We start from the raw sequence: 23,291 nt of genomic DNA on the forward strand, positions 1-23,291 counted from the left end.
ATGGTGCAGCAGGGAAAAAAAAAAAAAAAATAATAATAAAAAAATATCTATATATACACTTGATAAAATAGTAAAGAACCATAAAAACCCCTATTTTATTTTGGATAAATTAAGAATTGGTCAGAATGGACCTACTGACCCATGCGTGAGAAGCAGTAACTGCAGCAAATGAGAGCAAATAGGAGTGGTGAAGGAGGTACTAAAAGAGGAAACAAGCAAACAAAACAGAAATAAACATTCACAAAATTAAATACTAATGTGTTGCAGAGAGAGAATGGCTATTTCCAAACATTTGGTAATTTCAGATATTATACTGTGTTGCATAAAGTAAGATAATGTTATTTCCTTTTAAACTGCCGTTCCATTTAAACCAGAGAGCTGATGTGTGTACTTGAGGTTTGTATTTGGTAGGGATTTTTCCCCTTTAGCATAAACCTTGTTGATTTAAAAAGTGAACAAAGATGAATCAGGTGGTAAATGTATTCATGTAATCATTTTCATTAATAAGCCGTTATAAATAATAGAGGGAAGGTTTTAAGTGTATAATTTTCTGTAGCACAATTGAGATTTTTTCCACATCTTCAGCAGTAAGTTAATTAGAATCACCTGCATTTTCTTGGGCGGACACCAAATGGATTGCAAACAAAAACAGATTAAAATAGCTGTAGCTCATGGCATACAGATGACAAGATTCACAAAGAGGACAATCAGGCAATGAAAACCTCCTCTTTTTCAAACATTTTTAAAGGAAATTCAGCTCTTGAGAGTCGCTGTAAAAAGACGTTTGTAAGTGTTTCGCTGAAAGACTAGAATGGCTTTGTTTCTGATCCCATGATGAGTGAAAGAAATGTTTAAGAAAGATCACTTTACAGAGAGATTCAGACTGAAATGTGATGACTGTGATTCAAGCCAAGCCAAAAATTACAGCTCAGAATTAAAGGGGATGGACGTGGCTTGGGAATCCATTTTCCCACATTCCTGAATCTCAATCATCCCAGCCAATGTTTAAAAGAAAATACAGTGGAAAGCAATGAGGTCACCTTGTTTAGCTGCAAGAAGTGGGACTATCAGAATGGCAAAAGTATATATTGGAGGTAACGGCAAAATTACAGTGAACACACTGCATGTTCGATGGTTTCATACAAAAAAAACCAAACCAAAACCCAGCTTCAAAGCTTAGTTTTGTTTCTTGTTACAGGGAGCCTTCTGAGTAAGTCTTGTTGTTCCTGGGGCTTTTAAACCATAAACTTCTTGAATGTCAAAGACAGTGCAACACAATAGAGAAGAAGGCGAAGGCATAGAAAGCTTGATTTAGGCATTAAACAGCAGCCCTGCATAGCCCTGAACTGTGTGCTAGTGTAAATTGCACTTCCTTTGTGCTGTCGCTACCCTTATTTATTTGTATATAAATATCCAAGTGGAAATTCTACCGTCAAGTGATATGAAACAGAATGAAGTATATCATCCATCATATTCACTTGTTACTTATTCTCAGTATGTAACACTCATATTCAGTTTTGTAATTGCTTCCATTAAACAGTTTCTACAGGGTCTTGAAAACAATAAGATCTTAGTCAAGCTCTTCTCCTTTCATTGCATCTTGCAGTTATTACTGCAAGAAAAAATGAGATTCTCTTTTTATATAGGAATGCCCCTCATCTTCTTGATATTATTGCAGTCAAACATAGAATTATTTCTTGTTAGCTAATTTCCTAAAGAGATTCACCAAACCTCACGTCAGACACCTCCCATAGAGTCATTTCTTAGCTTGTTAAGAACTAATACAACTTCTCCTCTCCTTGCTTTCCTCAGCTGTCTCTGCCTTCACTAACTTCTGATGCACTGTTGAATTTCTACTAATAATAGAATAAAAAAAAATCTTGTTCATGCTACCTTGACTTCAGGCTTGTCTGTCGCAGGTCCTGCAGCTGGATAGTGCTGGTCGTGAGCCCAGTACCCTAAATCATGTGAAAAGTACCGATGCAGAGGACGTCTCTCCATCCTCTCTTTAAGACAAATCAACAAAACATATATTTTATTTTTCAGTCTATTTGCTTCAGCATCAAGTCCAGGGCTCTAGTGGAGATCGTATTTGTAGCACATGAAGAGCTGCAATCCCTTCCCTGCTTCTGTTTGATGCTTCTCTTTCTGTAATTCAAGGGATCACATTAGTCCTCTTTGCTAGCACTGAACTGAGATCATGTTCGACTAACTATTTAAAATGACCTCAAGTCCTTTGCAACCTACATCCAGAGTGTTGGATGCACCCTGGGTTTCTCCATACAAAAACTTATTTTACTAGAGTGTGACCATTTAAGGTAGCAGTTCAGATCTTCTGTAACTTTACCTGTCCTTATCATCATTTAATGTCTCCCTGATCTTTGTGTCATCTACTTATATTGCCAACAGAGATTTTTTTTCTCATTGTCCACATATCTGATAAAGGTGTTAGATGGCACTGGACTGAGAGCTTTACTCTTGAGAGCTCTGCCAGTTGTGACCTTGTTAACTGATATCTCCTATTAACTGCCACATTTTGAGGTCTGTCATTGAGACAGTTTTTGATCCGTGTAATATATGTCCTGTTAATTCCATAAAATGAAAGTGATTTAATCAAAATGTCATGTGGGACTAAGTCAAAAGCCCCATGGAAAGCCAAACACACTGTTTCAACTTCATTGCCTTTATCAACCAGACTTGTCAAAATCCAATCCTATCAAACAATACAACAAGCTTGCTAGACAAAGCCCTGATTTCCATGAACCCATGCTAGTTGGGATAAATTATATTTTGTTATGAATTATTTGTTCATAGAGTCCTGAATTAATTATTTAAGTAGACTGTCTGGGACTGAGGTCAGTCTAGCCAGTCTCCAAGTGCAAACCTCTTACTGCTTTTACGATATCAGAATAACTCTTCTGCCACTGTTGCTAGTCTTAATAATTTCCAAGTATTTCTCTGTATTTTATTTGCAAATGAGATACATTTATATCATGTGTCCCTGCTCGTGGCAGGGGAGTTGGAACTAGATGAACTTTAAGGTCCCTTCCAACCCATACCATTCTATGATTCTATGATCAAGTGATTTTTTTTAATAACAGTGTTTATCTCTTTGTACTTCAGGCTAAATTCCAGTATCACCCACTGTTTGATCACCTAGCTTTGTTCACCCTTGTCTGCCTGGTAGGACTATCTAACATGACATTTGTATGGCACCCACTTCCATGCTAGCTGACTACCTTCCCTGGACTGGGGATGGGACCTGTTTTCATATCAGATGTTAACTGGGATGTTGTTCTGAGCCCCATAAATGTGTTCCTTTGACGGGAGGAGTACAAGAAGTGGGTAGTTGTGACAATCAAATCAGCAGTTTTGTTCCAGCAGAGTAGAGCAAATCCTCCATCCCTGCTCTGGGAGCTTTAGGGCACGCCTAACCCCACCCAACACCACACCAAAAAGCATGATAGAGATGTCAACAACACTGAAAACCATGCTGAGTGCAGACAGCCTTACAGTCAGGAGGAGCTGGTGCTTGTTTGAACCCGAGCTGATCAAGCTGTGTACTAATTTTGCTAGTTCAAACACCTTCAGCTCAAACCACCTCTGCACCGCACATTTTATATCCACATGTCCCTTGTTGGCTATTAATGCCTCCATGTTCATTTTCTCTTTGTGTTGTAACTCAAATTTGTTTCACTGTTCTCATCATTTTCACCTCTGAATTCCATGGCATCAGACAAAACCTTTTTTGGTTTTTTTTTTGCTCCCACATTCACCTGAAACTCCAGGTATCTTTTGTAACCTTGTTCAGATACATTACATTTCATGCAAAATTTTAATGTGTCAGATTTATTCTTTGCTACTCTTCCTGATTTTTTTCTGCTGGTGTACAAATACGGATCCTTTTGTGAAACTTTATTTTTGTTACACATTGTTTTGTGGTGGTTTTTTTTTTCCTCAGATACATTATCTTGACATTGGTGTATTTGCTACATTCATGTATTTTTCTTTTTAAATGACTTCGTGACTCACTTTTGTGCCCTTAGTAAACTTTTAAAAGATTGTTTATATATCAGATATTTATGGTAAGATGCATATGAAAACAGGAGGAAAGAATTATAGTTTTAGGGAGAACATACCCTGATAATGACCTCTTAAATATTTGTAAAGATAGCCCTGGGCATCTGAGCCCACAAAATAGTTTATAATACAACAGCTTGATTACATAATGATACTTCAGTTTTAAAACGTATGATCTTTCTGTTTATGGGAAGGCATAATAGGCTCCTTTGAAATACAATATTTTTGCCCTGAACATAACTGATTTTAAATGAAAGGACTAACTAAAGAATGCCTTTCTTCCAGTTTGTACTTCACTTTGTTGTTGAATCCAGCTGATGGTTTCTTTTACAAAACTCCTACCAGGCCTGGGGACCACACCTATTTCAGGATCCATTAATTGTGAAAGTTTCATGGGTTTTCTATGCAGGAAGTTACCTAGTACCGTTTAACATGGTATGATTCAAATTCTTGTTAAAAAATAGAGAGAGAAATTTCTGTATACCACCACCCCTCCTCCCCCTGCATATAGAGAATTTCCTTTTATATTCAGTTTAAAGATAATTTTACAGATTAAGTTTAGGCAGAATACAATGTGATTTGGGAGAGGAATTTGTTCTATGCAACAGAAAAGAATTAATGAGACCATTTCATTCAAGGCAATTCATAAAGCATTAGGACTACCTCAACCCATATCAGAGTCTAATATTTTAAAACATATGTTTGGATAAATGTATCACTTAAGCTCTATTTTTTCCCCGTGTTTTTAATGTTTCTCTGCAATACTTGGTTCGAGCTCAAACTGCTACTGGAGCTGACACTGCCATGAGTTCATGGTTATTTCCATTTTGGCTAGAAGCAGGAGGGCAAGAAATGTTCTTAAATAAGTGTTCTACTAACATCTTCTGCGTAGTTATGCGGAGTGAACATAACATTCATTACTGTTCACAAATCTCAACCAAGCCTGTGTTCAGTTGCTTTTTAACTTTCTCATCAGGAGTGCCTGTACAAATTTTTAAATTAAAATAGTCAAAATTAGTGTTAAGTTCGGCAGCTAAACTGATGTATTCTTGAATAAGTCCTTCTCCTACATTTCTTACATCATTCTAAAATTCAGGGTGACAATACTGAAGTAATTATCATGCTTTTGGTTATCATTTCTAATTGTGGGTCCATCCTGTTCTCAGGTTCCTCATCGAAACAAATAGTTGGAGACTGGGCTATAAAGCAAATAAAATATTCTTTAAAGCAAGATCCAGTGATTCTTCCCTGCTCAACCCCACTTCAAAACACACGAAGGTCACCCTATAGTGAACAACAGTTGGACTTCATTACAATGAATATTTTTTCTGAAATGTTCTTTACCACTGTACTTAAATTCCAGCACCAGATAGGAAACTCTGCAAGGCTTTTGTTTCATCTTGTTCCCTAAGTATTTATAGCCTGCCATGAAGAAACACTGACAGCAGTGCAATGATGTTTTTATTCATGATAGAGATGCCGTTAAAAGTGAATTTGCTTTGAAAATTGTTCATTGAGTCAGGATATTAGAACTATAAAGACATATTTCCCTCTATCTTTCTTTCTCTTCCTCTTTTGTGCCTAATTGGATTTCCAAAATAAGTTGTTAACAATCCAGCTAAGATAATGTGGTCTTGAAAAGGATGTCCAAATCCACCAATTTGCATTGGTTTGGTTTGGCTTAACTTTCAAAGTTCTTGGAGCAGAAAGTTGATGGCACGTGAACACTATAATTGGCTTGATATTCTTGGATTTTTTTTTTTTTTCTCTCTGCCATATTGTGCAGTGTCCAAATGAAATGTTAATCAGACCTCATTTCTGGACCAAAGTAATTTTATAACAATAATAATGCTCTTGTATAGTCCAGATTATTTTGCAAGATGTAATATCCACCAGTTTACAACATAGTTTGTCATTTTCACTTGATCTGGATAATTTATAAAGGTTCCAAATTGATGCTATTAATGTGAGACAGCTATTTCACCCAAAGTGACATGTATCGCTTTCACTTCCATATATCCAAAAAGGTTAAGAGCTGAATTTAGATCCAAACAAAAGTTAAAATTATGCTTTGGGGCTTGTTTATTTGTTTTATTTTTCCTCTTTACTTTCTGGTTTAGACTTAAATTTACATGATGCAATTCTTAATCCTTTACCACAAGAATCCCACATTCCTATGCTGGGAATTACTTTTGCTCTGTCACTCTTCCCTTACTAACACAGAATGAGACTCTTCAGATTGAGGATAGAATTGCATTACTTAAACATTTCAGTAATTTCCATTTGCTCATATGTTATATATATCCAGTAGATGGATAACTTCCAAGTGTTCTTGATTACCAAATCCTTTTTGATTTTTCTTAAATAAACTTTTTCTTTATCCCTCTGTAACCAAAGGGGATCTTCCTGAAATTAATCATCACTCTCAGTATTATGTTGCATGTCACCCACAGGTGCAGGGTAGAAAATTCTCTAATAAAAGACATAGATAACCAATGTATAATGTGGTATTATTATTCCTTTATTAAAATAGATACCAATTAAGATGTTTCTAGCAGGACAGACATATAGTAAGAACTGTATGTTGTAGAGAGAGAGAGAGAAAAAAAACCCAAAACAATAACACACAAAAAAATGAAAGACTTTATTTGGTTTCAGTCTGCATCAAAAGGAAAATTAAATCTTTTAAAATATGTCAAGATCAGTAAGGAATACCTCCAAGTGGTTGAGTCCACTGACTACAGCACTCAGCTGCCAAGGCATGATGCAAGTACCATTGAAATAAGGACTTGAACCTCAGCTCCTTCTTATTTAAGTGTTATTACAACAGAGTTCCTGGGCTTTTGCGCTTATTTTCACTGTTTCCTATAGATTCAGATTTTCCATTTTCCCCACTCTGAATCAGAAAAAAATTTCCTCCTAGATATATTGTCATGAAATATTTGCTGAAAATTTTTGGTTTTGACAAATTAACATTTTCCAAGAGAAAGGCTTTCTCTGAAATTGCTTGCCAAGAGCTAATTGAAACTTGTGTTCCAAGTGATGAGTAGCCTTAAAAAAACCTGGTTTGTGTAGATTCTCTTTGCTTCTTATGTACTTACAAGTTTTAAATGTGAAATGACAATGTACAGTTTAGTGTTTTCAATTTTTAAGCATGCAGATTTGGTCGTTGTTGCACAATAGCTAATTCTCCAGGGAAAGAAGAGCAGTTCCCATGTGCTTTGAAATGCTACAGCTATGCAACCAGGGCTGGAAGTGCTATTTTAAACAGTCATATCAGCAGAGCTTGCTGTAGGAGATAATATGTCACAAAAGGGAGTATGACATCTAGTTTCACCTAGAAGATAAACCTTGAGTAGATATGCAGGGAGAAACAAGACTGTCAGGTTGTCCTTGAAAAGAATGGCCTATATTAATGAAGAACTGTACTCCAGGGCATATGCTATTTGGGATATTTAATTTCATCTTCAAACTTGTCTGATCTGCTATGAAGAATGTAGTAGAGAAACGGTAGTTGTGTGTAGCCTCACTCACATCATGATTGCAGAGTGGGCATCTCACCCCTTTATTTTCAGAAAGGTCAGAGCCTCAGAAACTTACACCTGAAAAACCCAGTCCCGAGACTGAGAAGTTTCCCCAGCTCTATTAATGTAAACACCCTGTTTTTAAGCAGGGCTTGTGTAGCATCTTGCATATCTCAAATAGCCCTTCTCTATAAGCACGAGAGCTAATTCACTCTTCCTTTCCCAACACACTCAAATACCCTTGCAGAACCGTATTCCGCTGACAGAATTACAAGATAATTATAGTTAGGTGTTTTGTATTCACTTAAGTTAATCTACCACTTTTATTTTTCATTGGTGTTTTAATCAGGCAGAAGGCACTTCAGTTGCTGTCAGGTGGATTATTTTTCAGTCGCTCACTACATTGCTCTTCTTCATACTTGTTAGGGTGCTTCTGGCTTCCTGACAGACGTACAAAGAAAAATACTTATATGATCTAAAATGAAATATGTGTTTCTCTTTCAGGTCTAGATGTTGATGGAATATACAGAGTTAGCGGCAATCTGGCAACAATACAGAAGTTACGATTTGTTGTCAATCAGGGTAAGTGATTCCTCCACCCTGGTAATGTTTTGTTTAGTACTTAACTGTCTCAGATGACAGTATTTCAGAATCTGCTATACATTAGTGACATAGAATGATGAGCCGTGTTTTGGAAAAGAGAGGAAAGGGAAGGTAGAAAGATATTGCACAGAGGGAAATGTCAACTAGGAGAGAGAAAAAACAGCAGAGTAAGCAGAGGAAAATAGTAGTTAAACACAAGATGAGAAACAAAAAAAAAAAGAAAAAAAAAGGAAATGGATATATGAAATAAGGTGGCAGAAAACAAAGCATATGTAGGAACTAAAGAACGAAAGTGAGGAAAAAAAAAGATTAAAAGGAAAAATAGCAGATTGTTTGGATGTCGAAAGCTAAACAAAACCAAAAGTAGAACAGGGATCCAAAAGAAACCAGCAAAAGGTGCTGAAAAGAACTGAAAAGGAAATACTAAAAGTAGAGTCGTGGCTCTGTCAAAGCCAGTTGAAGATTTACCACTGATTTTGAAAAGGCAAAGAATTGACCCCAAGAAGAGAGAAGAGGAAAGATCAATATTTTGAGGACATGAGAACTAGAATTAGAACCAACCTGTACATATTTACTGAATATATTTGCACAGATTCCACATATAATGAATATATCTCCACAAATACAAAAGAACGTTTTTCACAGATGTGGCCTGAATGAATTTATAACATTGATCAATAGATACTGTTACAGGTGTGGAAGGCAATATTGGTAGCTAATTAGGATGCATGACAAATACATTCACCTCTCCAAGCAGTTTACTACTCTTGGCAAAGACTAAATGTCCCCACATTTAATACTTAGCAAATATCATCGATGAAAGTGAACCTCCTGATAGTACTTGGTCAGAAAACAAAATGAAAGCTTCTCAGAAACTAGGAAAAATCCCAAATCTTAAATTGCATTATAGACTTTATACACTTTTGAATTAATCAACTATGAATGCAAAGCTGCTGCAACATTTTCTTCTACTTTTAATTAAATCTTTTAAAAGTTACCTGGAGACTATTACCAGAACTGCTAAATATTATGTATTGTATGTGTTTTTTGGAAATGATAGCTGTTGAAGAACAACTTCCTCAATTAGTTTTGTACTATATGTATACTAAGACTTTTGATTCAAAAATTCTTATGAAATGAGAGGTATGGGAGACATAAAAATATTCCCACCTTCAGGCCTCCATTTACATCTCCAGGGAAGGTTTCAGGGGAGCAGTAGATGTTTGCCACCTCCTCAAATGCTCCAGATCAGTCTTGCCTTCAGCTGAAACTGGAGGATGAACTCTGGTTTGCGAGGAATCAGTATTTATGCCAGTAAATTCAGTGAGACTGAATAACTCATCAGCCTCATGGTTTTGACTCATTACTTGGGTTCCCTTAGATTTATAGTTGTTGGGTATTTGCATGTCAATAATGTAGTCTTTGGCTTTCAAATGACCATACACTGTATTTTGTTTGGAAAGAGAGAGTTAAAACCAGGATTTTCTGTCCTTCTTCCCTGCCTGGGATCTTTGCTCCGGAAAAAATGTGCCATAAAAATAATGGTCCTGTCTATTATGTCTCATGGCATCCAAAGTTTAAAGTACTTGAGGTTAACATTACTGCTGGAGTTTCCACCTAAAACAGATGGGCTTGTACTGTAAAGCTAGACAGAAGTCTAAGCTGGCTTTTTGCAGCGCACAGGTAACAGGCACCTTTTTCTTCTGGTTTATACTACTGAAAAAAATGAACATACAAAGATGAAGTTAGTAGTACAGTAAAGCCACTCTGACACCTATTGAGTGACCAACGGACAGCCCATTGAGGCACAGCTTACTGGCAAAAAACACCGTGGGGAGATGGGGTGAACGGGATTTATTTAATGTCTGCTCAGGAGGGCAACAACAGTCTCTATCTGATGTCCCCAAAGGCCTGTTGTCCCCTGTCAATTAGATACTGAAGATGATAGGAGTAGTTTCAGACATAAAGTCACAAAAGTTACTTGGAAAACCAGTATGTGCTCCCAATTTGCTTATTTACCAGTCCTCTAAAACTCTGCAGCAGGATGATGTTTAATAACACATTGGCCAGGCATCAATTTTTCACTTGGTAGTTATTGTGACCTCCTAGATTCAATCCCTATACCTTCATTTTTTTCTGTAGTTAACAGTGGGAAAGCATTATTTATATATATGATTTTCCCATAGAGGTGTTTTTTTTTTTTTTATTATAGTTAAAGTTTAAGTTAATTATAAATGCAAATAAATGTTCTGAAAAAGCCTATTTACATTATAGAGACTGACTGTGCAATCAGTTCCTCTACAGGTCAAATACTTAGTGGGCTCTTTCTTCCTGCTTGCTTTGCCATTGTGTTACACCTACATTTATAAGATATAAATAATATGTATCATGCTGAAAAATTAAAGATCATAGAAGAGAGTCTAGGCTGGCTGCCATATCAATGTATTTTTTATTAGAATAATCATTAATTAGAATATAGCAAAGCTTTATTTGGCTCCTTTTCCTACACAGTTAAAGTCATCTGCAGCATTGAAAATTAAATAAGATAGAACTGGTGAATATGAAAGGAAAACAAACTAACAGTTGACAGCTTCATCATTAAAGAGGAAATAAGAAGAGTAAAAAAGACCCTAGAAATTCTAGATTTTTTGGGGTGAGGATGGGTTTACAATTAAAAAAACATGCCTTCTATCTTTTAAAATTCTCTGATTACACTTTGTGTTTCCTTCTCATTTCTTGAGGCAGGCAGCTCCTGAAGAGGGCTTTGACCTTGCCAACATGAGCATCAGCAGAACAAACTACCTTATTTACTTTATCCCTTTCACAGAGTTTTCTTTTTCTATAAAAGTCTATTGATATCACACCTTTTTTGCTTCTGTGCAACAGGATTATCTTTTATCTATGATTTATTTTCCCATTAAGAGCTGAAAAGATCAGCTGACCATAAGAGGACCAGGCTATAACATCTCTCAGCACTTTCGAAACTCTAAGTCATCGTTTTTCAAATCACTGAATCAAGGCAGCAGAAGCAGTTTGGACCAAACTGACATCAGGAAATTCATACTTTTCTTAGTCTACGAGCACTGAAAGAAATCTGGTTTTAGAAACTAAGCTACCAGTCATTCAATATTTCTGGCTGAGAATCTACGATAAAGGCTTCTATAATAGGCAGAGACATTAGACAAGGATGTCCATTCTTCTTATGCTTTTCATATTTTGGTTAAGTCTTAATGGCTGTAATCTTAAAGAAAAAAAAAGAAAAAAAATCATTTTTGGTACTTGGCAGTTCTTTAGGGATTTTATGAAAAATCTGGAGGACTTTAGCTGATTTTAAACAAGATCCAGTAAGTTAAAGTCTTTACAGATATTTATAAGGATATTCTTTTAATTCACATCTGTAGGAAAAGGGATAATATTCTATAAATGGGTCTGTTAAGCCATGTAAAGTGTGCTGGCAGTGCCAGAATATGACAGATCCTAATAAAAAGATCAATTGTTTCGGCCCAAAGCCCCAGGGTGGGGTTGATATGGGCCTCGAGACCATGGGCAGGTGTGGAGGGATCACAAGTGAAACTGTTCAGGGTCATTAAGGCACCACTATATGTAAGTGGGAACAAGCGAGAGATGCTTTTTAAACCAAGCTTCTGACCTGATCAAAAATGCTAATAGTAAGGCAAAAAGTGTCTGAGAAAGAAAAACAAAAAAAGGGAGGACTCTTCAGCCTTGAGTGTGAATTTGTGATGTGCTTCCCTGCTCTGGTCAAACCTATTGTCTTGATGCATCGTATGTTATAATGGGGTAAGGATCTTTGTGTTAAATACTATGGGTTCCCTGTCCTGCTTGTGTTTGCTTGTCCCAGCAAAACCTCAGTTGTCTTTTGTGCTTCAAGACCAAGGATACCTGGGTGATGAGGTAGGAGCTTACTTCTTTATGCCTCCTGTGCTCATCAGCTAGGTAGCATTTGATTTCTACAACTGTCAGCCAAACAATTTTCATGAGTAGTAAATTAACTGAAAAAAAAAATGGGGCTATAAAGGGTTCATAACATGTTGCTGAAACACTAGGATTCTACCCTAATGCATATAGGTTCAGGGAAACTAACCATAGAAATACAAATTTCAATGCTTATTGGTTCATTCAGTAAGTGTTGGTTCATACATAAAACAAGAGACTTCCTAACTGTCTTTATATCTGATGCTTTGTTTGCAAAATATTTGGTATTTGCTGTACAGGTGACCTTTGCATCCCATTATTTCATTTGGAATACCTTGTGTGTTAACTACAAAATACCGTGTACCATCCAAAGGTCAATTACTGTGTTTTTATGGCTTGGTTACTACACTATGTACCAAAGAGGGGAGGAAACATGAATTTTTTACAGAGGTGAAATATTACATTATTGCAGAGAGGTACATTTCTTATGGAACATGGAAAAGGACAGCCAAAGATGTCTCAATTGGTATCTACATTAGGGAAAAAAGGTGAATTTAATCCTACCCTGACATCACCTCGAGTTAACAAAAACCAGTTTGGTGAAAAGAATTAAAATATTTCTGTTGTAGTTTCTATAAGAATATAGTGCAATATAATTCAGTTTAAGAAAAATTAAAACTAAAATTTAAACCAGACATACGTGAACTGATTGTGAATATTTATTAACTAAATAATTTAATAATAAAGAAAATGCCTACTTGATTAATTGTTACAGAGTAAAAATTACAATAAAATTGTCTTGATCAGTGCTTTGCAGAAGCACCATTACTGTCTGTGCAGTTGTTTAACAAGGATTTAATTGGAAAGATAAGTGAATGCACATTTAAAAGTATTGTTAATTTGCTTTATAATCACCCCATCCTTCACAGTATTGACAGCACCAGGCACAAACCCCTTTCTCTTTTACAAGTATTATTTTCCATATGTGCACAATAAATTCTGAAGCAGTAATGGGAAATTTTATGGATTTCAACATACCTAGTGTTTTGAGTTTATAGGTGCCATATCCCCTCTCTAAAGGTAGCTTATAGGTGGCATTGTAAGTAAAATCATTGCCTTTTTATTACCCATGGGCTGTTTTGGAGATTGTGGTGTGGTAGGTTGTTAGTTTTGGGGGTTTTGTTTTTGGTTTTGGTTGTGGGTTTTTTTTTTCTTTCCTAAGAAATATCTAATTCCTATTTACTTTTCCTTTCCATTTGAAATATCAACAAAATCCTCATTGCAACATTATTTTTGATTTAATAAACAACAGCCGTCAAAAGCAGTAATCTTCAATATGTTTATATTCCATCTGTACTTATATTTATTGTTCTAAAATGGCTTGGATTAATCTAATTGACAAGTAAGAGCCCAGACCATATGAGCAGCTAAGGATGATACCTTTAACCAGCAGGATTCTTCAACTGTACTGACATGTTCTTTATCAATGAACTATGAGAAGAGAGGAAAAAATCTTAGGATTTTTTTTTTTTTCTAATATTACTGATTATATGAGCTTGCTGGGACCATATGTCTGAACCTCGGCTATCAGGAACTAGAGTAAACCACTCTGCATCAGCGGGCAGAGCTGGTGGAGCTGACACAAGACTGAAGCTGCCTTTGAAATGAAACCGCCAGGTCAGCACAAATGGGTTGGGTGGTTTTGAAGGAAGCATTTAGAAGGGAAGGAAAAAAAAAAAAGAGGAGGGAACTGAAAGAAAAAAAAAAAGAAAAATAAAGAAAAAAGAAAGAAAAGTAACTACTTTTCACAGCTTTATTTCTTTAAAATAAGGAAAGAAAACCCCAAAACAACAACCAAAAAACCCAACTCAACAATAAAACTCCCCGTTCAAAAATACCTGAGTGTTCCCATTGACCTGAAATATCCCTTTCAAAGGCAAACAGCAGATCTGGTCCTGTTGTTAACAAAGGTTCCATGGGCAGAGGAGAACAGGTCCTCTGTCACCTACCACCTTCTAGAGTAGCTACAAACATGAAGGTCCAACAGAACCGTTGCAGGCTTTATTTAAAATTACAGCAAGGATCACTGGAAAAAGAGAGGAAAAAAAGAGGGATTGGTTTTCTCTCTCAGTCACTTTCCTTTTTATTTGCAGAGTCTTTAATTTCTTGTGCACATGCATTGGTGAGATTTCCCATTGTGTCCTGCCATTTCATATATTTTTAGACTTTTAAGAAGTTACTGATTGTATTTTTCAGGCATATGTGAGTATGCTTAGAAATACCTGAATGTATCTTGGTTGGGGTTAACCTTAAAACCACCCTCCGGCCTTGGTGACATTCTTTCTGTGATCAAGTATGGCCCAGACAGCAAAGCCTTCTTCACTTCTGCCAGTAGTTATTTGTGTAACCAGTCTCACTGAGAAACCAGTAAGAGTGGTCCAAAGTTCATGTTGCAAATATCAGGCTCAAACTGGGTTACTTGCTAGCTGAGAACCAAAATGTCTTGAAAGCCTTGAGTCAAAAATAGTTTTTTCTTTCTTTTTCACACTTCCCAGGCAAGCACAGAAAATAAAATGGACTGAAGCAATTTTCAGAAATAATTATAAAACAGCTTGTTTCTGGGTTAAGACCTGCATATGCCAAGCTGTAGCCAAGAATTTTTTTTTATATATTTTTTTTATTTTTTCCAAGCTTTAAAACTCTGACAACAGAATACTTTAATTGAGCCCACAGTAGTTGGTGAATCAATTAAAATGTGTATGTTACTGATGAGGGTTCTTCCCTTTTCTCTCTGTGTTTGAATCTCTATTTTAAGATACAGAACATTTTTTTCCTATATATTCAAAAGAAGATGTGGTTTCCACATTTTACCCTTCTCTTTCCACAGGCAAGGCAAGGGGGGGGGCAAATATAGTACACCAAACACTCATTTGTAAATATAATTCAGGTGATGAAACCTGATGGAAATACCAATTTTTGCAACCAGTGTTTTGAATTATTTTGTAAATAATGTGCATCATATACAAAAAAAGGGATGATAGAGCTAGAATATTAATGTTTTTCTCCAATATAACATATTTTGTTTTCAGTGTGAAGGAAAAAACAAAAAAGAGAGAACGATAATCAGAATTATAAGTCTTAGTTGCCTAACCTGTAGCTCTAAACACTACAATTTCACTCACCAATGGTATTGTCATGATTTTCTTTTCAACAGTGTGATGAATAAGCCGGTAGAATGGGGCAGAAAAGGCAGTAAACTAGGTTAGTGTGGTCAGCCACAAACATACCATGGATTTTATGGCACGTATTGTATGATCAAGCATTTAAGACACGCCTTTTATTTCTTTTTCTAACCACAGCGCTATTTGCCTTACAATAGCTTTTTGCTTAGTAACACTTCAAGAAGTTGAAGAGCTTCTTGATAACCCCTCAAGGAGTGTTATTTAGGCGCTGAGAAGGACTGTAGTTTTGCATGCAGTAGCAAGGGATTGCCTTTTTTTTTTTTTTTTTTGGAGGAGGGGGGATGCTCATCGTTGTCATGGGTGACTCTTTGTTTGGGTTTGTTGTTCCGATAGTAACGCTACAGGAAACACCATTCCACAGAGCTCCAAAATAACAAGGAAAGGAAATTATTTATTGAGTCATTTGTTAAAAGTATTAACAGGAAAACTTTCTAACTAAGATTTTTAAGATGATGGAATAATACATAGAAACTGAAGGTTACCAGGTTTCTTTATAGATAAACTGAACCAAGTGTCAAAGGGATTTTACAGGGATGATCTTGTGCTGCAAGGAGATGGATACCCTGGAGGACTAAGCTGCATAATTTCTATTTAAATATTAGACATGCTCAGTGTCTTACAAGATCATGGTATGGCCTAATATTTGGGGTGTTTTTTCTCCCCTGTGGTCAATATCTGTAATTCTGTGGTTTGTATATAATACAAACTGACAAATGTGAACATACAGTGGGGTCTGTGACAGAGGGTGATGTTGTATATGGATGTACATTACATAATATTATGCATGGTGGCATGGGATAAGAAGTCACCACACTGCGGAATTAGGCTTTACCATGGTATTTGTGGTCTCCTGTATACTGAGAACTGGGAAAACCATAAATACTGTGGTAGACACATTGTTGTGAGTAGTGAGGGATTTTGGTTGGGGGAAGACTTTGGTTATGCATTTAACTGTTGATATCCATTGGTTATTTTAGTGGGAGATAAGAATTTTGGGGATCAAACTGAGACATCACTGGTGGTCAAACTGGAAAATTATCAAAAGGGAAAATGTAGGAGGGGAAAAAACAAAAAAAAATCTAAATGACATCTTCCATGATCATTGGAAACTTTTGCTTTTATAAGGAGACCTATGTTCTTTTATTGACTGTTTCATTTGTGGATATAATCTTTCCTAAGAAAAAAATTCATTTTTAGCAGGAATATATTTTTAAGACATTTTGAAGTCACTCATACCATCATATTTTATGGATTTAGAATTGAATATTCCTGTCTTATTTTGTATTTCTCTTTTTTTAAAAAAAAAAAAACATTATTGTGTAATTCAGTGGAATTTTTTGCATGAGGAAATTATCACAATCCTGGAAAGCATCTTCCCTTAATACATTCTTTGGACATTTTGGGCTTGATTCAGTTACTTAATCATTGGTATATAGTGCCACTTGAGAGGATGCTGTGTATCCGAGTCACCCTCACAAAGCTAGTGGGTCTAGCAGAGGATATACAGGACAGTCATACTCTTGAAAACTGGGAGCTAGAGGCCAGCTGAGATGTCTTAGAGCATTTAAGAAGCATTAGATGCCTATATACAGGCAAATTAATAATTTTTCTTGACTACACAATTGGCTTTTTCCCTTTTAAAAAAATCCAATCATATATGTATATAAAAATATTGCATATATATATATAATGGGAAATACAAATTATTTTTTAAAGGAGCTTTAAGAAATCCTGATATAGAAAAGTGCTTTTTCCCACTGTCCTGAACAAATACATATTGCATTCATAACTATAAAGAGACATTCCTTTCACCTTCTCTTGTAAATATTAATTTGCATTTTGGACTTATTATTGTAGGGATTATTAAACATATTAATTTAAGCATTTAGAGAGGTAGTCACACTGTATTTTAATTTCAAAGTTATGCGTGGTACCAGTTTTAAAGTGAGAACGTAGCATAGCTCTCACTTGAGTTTTCAGCTCTCATCTGAATGTTAACACTATTCAGTCTGTGGCGTGCCTGTTGTCAGTAAAAGTAACAAGGATTGTTCAGATCTCTTGAGATCAAAGGTCCTGTTTCCCAACTCTACTGTAATAATCTGAGCCTAATGAAAACCTTTTGTGTGGACAAACAGCTCAGGGTGAGTTGTGAGAATGATGCCTTTTGAAATCAACCTATGAATCCATGGTTCTAATTTCAACATATTGTCTCTTCTTTATATAATTACTATTATTATTTATGCAACATAACTATGGAAAAATTTTGAAATAATCAAGATGTGGAGAACTGAATATAATGGAACAAATATTTTATAATATTTTTTTTCCTTCCTACTTCACAACTATCATCCAAGAAGCAGCCAAATCTGGAGTTTTATAAATCTTCTCTATATCCCTGTTGCACTTTCTTTTTTTTCCCTATTACCAAATGACATAATGTGGGAGACTTGGTTCAGTCATGAGTTGCAACACGGGCTGACACTGGGACATAATATGGGAAGGAGGTATTTTGAGGTGACAGTAGCCTGAAGTGAGGCTATGCCAAACCCCTGTTATAAACCTCAGCAGAATCTAAGCATGGCATTCCTCACCTCTTGCAAGCAGAGTAAAGATCATAACAAGGAGCATCTTTAACCTGAAACATGTTTTAAAGTGATGTCATCAAACTATTGCTGCAGTTGGATTCATCACACTTTTTAATCCTATGAGCTGTAAAGAATGGACTGGGTAGACTATTAGAAGGTGGAAAAAAAATCTCTTGAAAATGAAAATATAGGGTGCTATAGCTGGATTTTTACTTTTGTAGTATACCAAAGAGATATCCTTTTTTTTTTTTTTTCCTACCCAGTGATATCAGATAATTAAAAAACAAACAGGGATTTCAAAACACATTTCTGTCAACCAATATTATGTGCTTATGATATACAAGACTGAGAAAGGCTTAATTAAGTAGATAGGAGCAGTGAAGAGAAGATGGATGTTAGGAGGAGGAGAGTACTTGCTCCTGGTGGAACTTTCTTTAGCTGGCGTCAAATGCCTTTCCAGAGACAGAGCAGAAATAAAGGGAAAAATACAGGAGAAAAATGACTAGAAGATTATATCACTTTGGTGCTAAAAGCTATTTCTTACTGTAAGAAAAGTTAGCTGCTTGCTAAGTGTTTTGTTCAAGGATAATGTGGACATCAGCTGAGCAGACAGGAAAACTAGTTTCGAAATAAGTAGTAACCAGTGCTCAGAAATGATGCCTGACTTGAGATCTCTATGGGTGGGACAGGAGGGAATTGATCCTCTCTAGAAAAAAGGGTGCAATGGGGAGAGAAAACTAGAGATGTGAAACTACATGAGGCCAACTGGGCTAAAGAGTGATAACAGAGACACCCAAATAAATTTTTATTGTTGAAAGAGCAATACCAAGGGCTTGTGGTATCACCAGCTGTTCTGCTGAATCCAGGGAAAGAAACTTACTTTTGTGGGTTGTTTTTTTTTCCATTTTTTAATGCTTTGCACAAACCAAAATGCTAAAGCAACTTAGAGATACGTATTTCTGAATCAGAGCCACACGATAAAGCATTCAAACATAATGCAAATAATTGCAAACTGATGTATCCAGCAGTTTTCTTTTTTTTAAAAAAAGAATAAATAATTTAGCTTTACACATGGGCAATCCTTGCTAAAAATTGCAAATCAGAACTCTTCTGTTTGAATGTATTTTATTTTGTTAATGGATTCACTAATATGAAAGGCATCTAATTGTATAATGTATTATTAGTCATTTTCTTTGGCATCCTATTAACTTTAAATAATTCTAATATTTAACATTTTATAACATACACAACAAAGTTCTTCTATCTCCAGCAGAAGAAAAAAAAACATGCATTAATAATAAATTTTTCATAACTCTTTCTACTGTGTGTGTTGTGACACATATTTGAGCAGAAACATTGAAAAGTGAAGCGTGAAATAACAAAGCATGTTAGATGGCATTTTAAAAATATACGTTGGAATATACCGTGGTTCTCTAACTACAAGAGGTAGAATATAATTCAGTACAATTAACTTATTTTAAAATGGAGTCACATATAAATGGTGATAGGATATAACTAAGTGCAGCTGCTAAATGTCTTTTCAGTGATAGTTGAACTGGAGTGTATAAAATGGTGATTAATGCTTACTAATGGAAGTGGTCTCCACCACAAGTTGTGAGCACTGTGGTTGTGGCTGAGTATAACAACCACACACAGAAACACTGATAATCTCCAGCAAATCCCCAAGTTTTCCTGGGTTAAAAAGAAGATGACAGGTCACATTAGAAATTTTCTCCTTATGGCGTTTTTTTTTTTTTCCTCTTTTCTTTTAGTAGGTCAGATCTTGTTCCTGTGTATTGTGGAAGTATTATGGGAATGAGCAATGTCTAAGCTGCTTAACAAATGCACACTTTTCCCACACCAATCTGTTTTCTGGGGACAGCCAGGCTACTGCTATACAGCATCCTCTCGGTTGGGTGCAATTAATGTTAATAAAATGCACTTAGCACTTAACATCTCAAGATCTCAAAAGAGTTTGCAAAGCAGCATCATTATCTTTACATTATGGGTACGGAAAATGAAGGATAGGGAGAGTAAAAAAAATAAAAATAAAAAAAATTGCCCAAGTTTCCATGGTAAATCAGTGACAGAGCCAGGAGCAGAGCCAAAATCTGTTGACTTATAGTCAGTCTCCTATGTAGTACGCCATGCCATTTCACCAAACTCCATTTGCCAAGCCCCTACTGTGTACAGAGACTGCAGATAAGGCTGCAGTCACCCCCTGAAATGTGGATTTGGGGCTCAGAATAATGCAAAGCCAAATTAGATCTTCAAATGTGGGTCTCCCCTGTGATGCATCTCCAAGTGCAGGGCCACCTGTGCAACGGACAGCAGTGCAAAGATCCATGAATAAGCCTCTTTAAATTCCTCTGTGCTGGGGCTAAAGAGTAAAGGGACCTAGTCCTTGAGGAGCCACAAGTATGTTTTACATGTGAATGAGGTCCTGGTTTTCATTCCTGGGGTGGTGGGGATGCATCTCCACGCATTGTGTTTTACATGACTAAGCCTCACGGAGCTACGTGTTTGCACTGAGTATTTTCTAGTCGCTTTTGAAAATGATTACATTGAGATAATATATGAGCAGATATGTATGTTGAAGGGCTTGTGCTCACATCTCTGTGAGATACCAAAATATTACTAGCTATATTTGGTAAGAAGGAAAATGAGGAGCTGAGTAACATGCCTAAGGAAGTTTGTGATGATTCAGGAATACAAACCAAATCTCCTTGTTTCAAATCCTTTGCCCTAGCCCCAGGGTCTTCCTCTTTTTAGCTTTCTTAGGAAGCACAATACAGACCAAAAGCTATAAAGAACCCTCTGTCTTCCTGCTACCGTGGATCACAGCAAGAAGCAGACATCCAAGGGATGGTTTTGGTCAATGTGCTCAGCCCTTATGGGCAAGTATCCTTTGTTACAGGAGTGAAACACCTTCAGATTCCTCCTTACCATTTTATGACCTTGATTATAGTAATTGCATCAGTTGCAATGACTTTGGTGATTAATTTCTTCAGTGTGTTTGCATGTGTGTGCCTGTGTTTCAAGAGATTGCCCCTGATGAGCAAAGGTGTGTAGCGAACCAGGCAACAAGGAATTATTTATGTTAGACTAAGGGAAAAATGTAATGCCTCCCAGCCCTCTGCTTGCCTTTCTGGGATTCCTGCAGAACTGTGTCCTGCCTGCTGAGATGCTCTGACTCCAGTGGACTCCTCCAGTTTTCAGATTAAACGTAATCCAAGGCACTGAGTAACCTACAAAGGAGTATGTCCCCTCTGCCAAGCCTTCATGCATGCCTGCACTGGTCTGACTTCCTTGTGGTACAGGCATCATTTATCCTTAGCATTTGTTCTTCTCACTGTGGCAAACCACTTTTATCCACCTCTGTTCCCACCTTCAGCCAAATCTGAATTTACTGAAGTCTTTCCTGCAGTTCATCTACTCTAGTTCACTGCAGAAGTGCTGCAATTCAGGCATCTGCTTACCTTCTTCCTGCTATTGGACTAAGCATTTGGGGTTCTACCAGCAGAAGACAGGGCCATGTCATGACAGGGTTTGATATAAATACAAGCTGGTGGCTGTTTGTTCTGTAACAGACTTTCTGGCTGCAGTCTCAGTGCACAATAGGTGTGTGTATCTGGACTCAGCTTGGCTATTCCCAGCTCCACAAACATGGGCATGTATCTGCATACAGCTTGCTGGCTTGTTTTGTCGTGTTTTTTTGATTTCCCTCCCCCCCCCAACCTTGCATCTAAATAGGCCATACAAATCTGAGCTATTTATTTCTCATCCTGGTAAGTGATATCAGAGAGCTTTGAAAGACTTTAGGTTTGCGGTGAAGCTTGTACTACTATATAATTTTGTGTATCCATGCTGTTGAAAGTAAAGAATTTAGGTTGGGCTTTGTAGGGAAAAAAAAGCTAACACAAGGTGGACAACTCTGTTTTACATCCCTGGGTATTTAAAAGTCCTGGTTGGAAAAGAAAGCAAGATAGCAAGAAACATAAACATATGTTGGATTATTTCTTGTTAAGCCAATGTAGTACTGTGAAAGATTGACAGCACGAGAAAGTGGAGTCCTCCATTTATCCATACTTCATTTCTATCCATTTATCCACACTTCATTTCTAATATCTGGTTTCAACAGCAGATTGTAACCATAGAAAAGCTATGGACTCTGGGTGAAATGGCACTCCCTTTTGGATCCAGATTTATAAAAGAAAACAATTATTCACAGAATGCAAGTCTTTATTCTTTATTGTACATTTCAAAGTCTCCATGAATACTCATTTGCATGTGACAGCTAATGCTGCATCTTGTATTGGCCAGTAAGAGGCATGATTGCACTAAATTGGAAGCAGCAGGCACAGGTTTTCTTTTAAGAATGGGGGTGGGGGTAGCCATCCACTCGTACTGCTCTCAAGTCTTCAGTCAACACGATTTTAGAACAGTTGCAAGTCTAGTTACCGGGATAATAAATCCCAAATTAACTGAATATGCAATTTTCACTTCCATTAGGTTACCCTCTTTAAATTGATATACCCTTCACTTTATCTTTTGTTAACAACCCCAACTTTTAAAGCAATCGAGAAGTGGAGAATTGAAAACACTAAACTTGTACTTCAGGAGTGAAAAATGAGGACAGTAACATTCCCCAAAGTGATATTATTATTTCTTTTCCCCCCCTTCTTTCTTTTTTGATAAACCTAAATAAATACATTCTCTCACCCTGTATAATTTTTCCATATGATCTTGTTATCTGAATGACACACAGGATAGCAGAATCCCAGCAATGCAGAAAGGCTGTTGCCGGCAATGCTTACAATAAAAATCTATGTACACAGCAGCAACAGAATATATTTATTTGCTAACACAGTCCTATTCCCTTTTGAAATACATGCAGTTTCGACTCGGAAGCACTGGAAGATATTGAGATAAATACTTGGTTTCTGTGTAATCACTTTGAAAATTATCTGGAATATAACGGGGACAAAAACAAAAGCAGCTCCTTGAAAACTACCCGAAACTAACTCTTTTCTTAAATGTAATCTCCCAGAAAGCTTAGAAGCTAGCTGATTATAGAAGTGAGGAGATTAAGAAAAACACCTTGAAAAGGTTTACTGTAGAAAACAGCGTATCATGATTATTCATTTCCCAAAAGTTAAAATTGAAAGCTAGTTGTTTTGGGGTTTTTTTTTTATTTCCTATTTCCCGACAGCTACAAGGCTTTTATACTTTGCATTAGAAAGCCCTAAAATGCCACATGAATTGCAGTTAAAACATCAGAAAGTTTTTCATGCATGCAGTTAAACAACGAGATTACCTGCAGG

General features: G+C 36.4%; 1 protein-coding gene across 1 annotated transcript in view; it reads left to right on the forward strand.

Moving 5' to 3' along the window:
- Positions 1-23,291, forward strand: part of LOC104531430 (rho GTPase-activating protein 15) — a gene marked incomplete at both ends in the record, with an annotated part of 102,018 nt that overhangs the window by 48,770 nt on the left and 29,957 nt on the right. The window contains one exon of the mRNA XM_010176309.1: positions 8,109-8,186. Within this exon, the coding sequence (XP_010174611.1) occupies positions 8,109-8,186 (78 nt within the window). The remainder of the gene's footprint in view (positions 1-8,108; positions 8,187-23,291) is intronic.

This window comes from Antrostomus carolinensis, unplaced genomic scaffold, assembly GCF_000700745.2.
Source record: "Antrostomus carolinensis isolate BGI_N321 unplaced genomic scaffold, ASM70074v2 scaffold18569, whole genome shotgun sequence".
Lineage (NCBI taxonomy): Eukaryota > Metazoa > Chordata > Aves > Caprimulgiformes > Caprimulgidae > Antrostomus > Antrostomus carolinensis.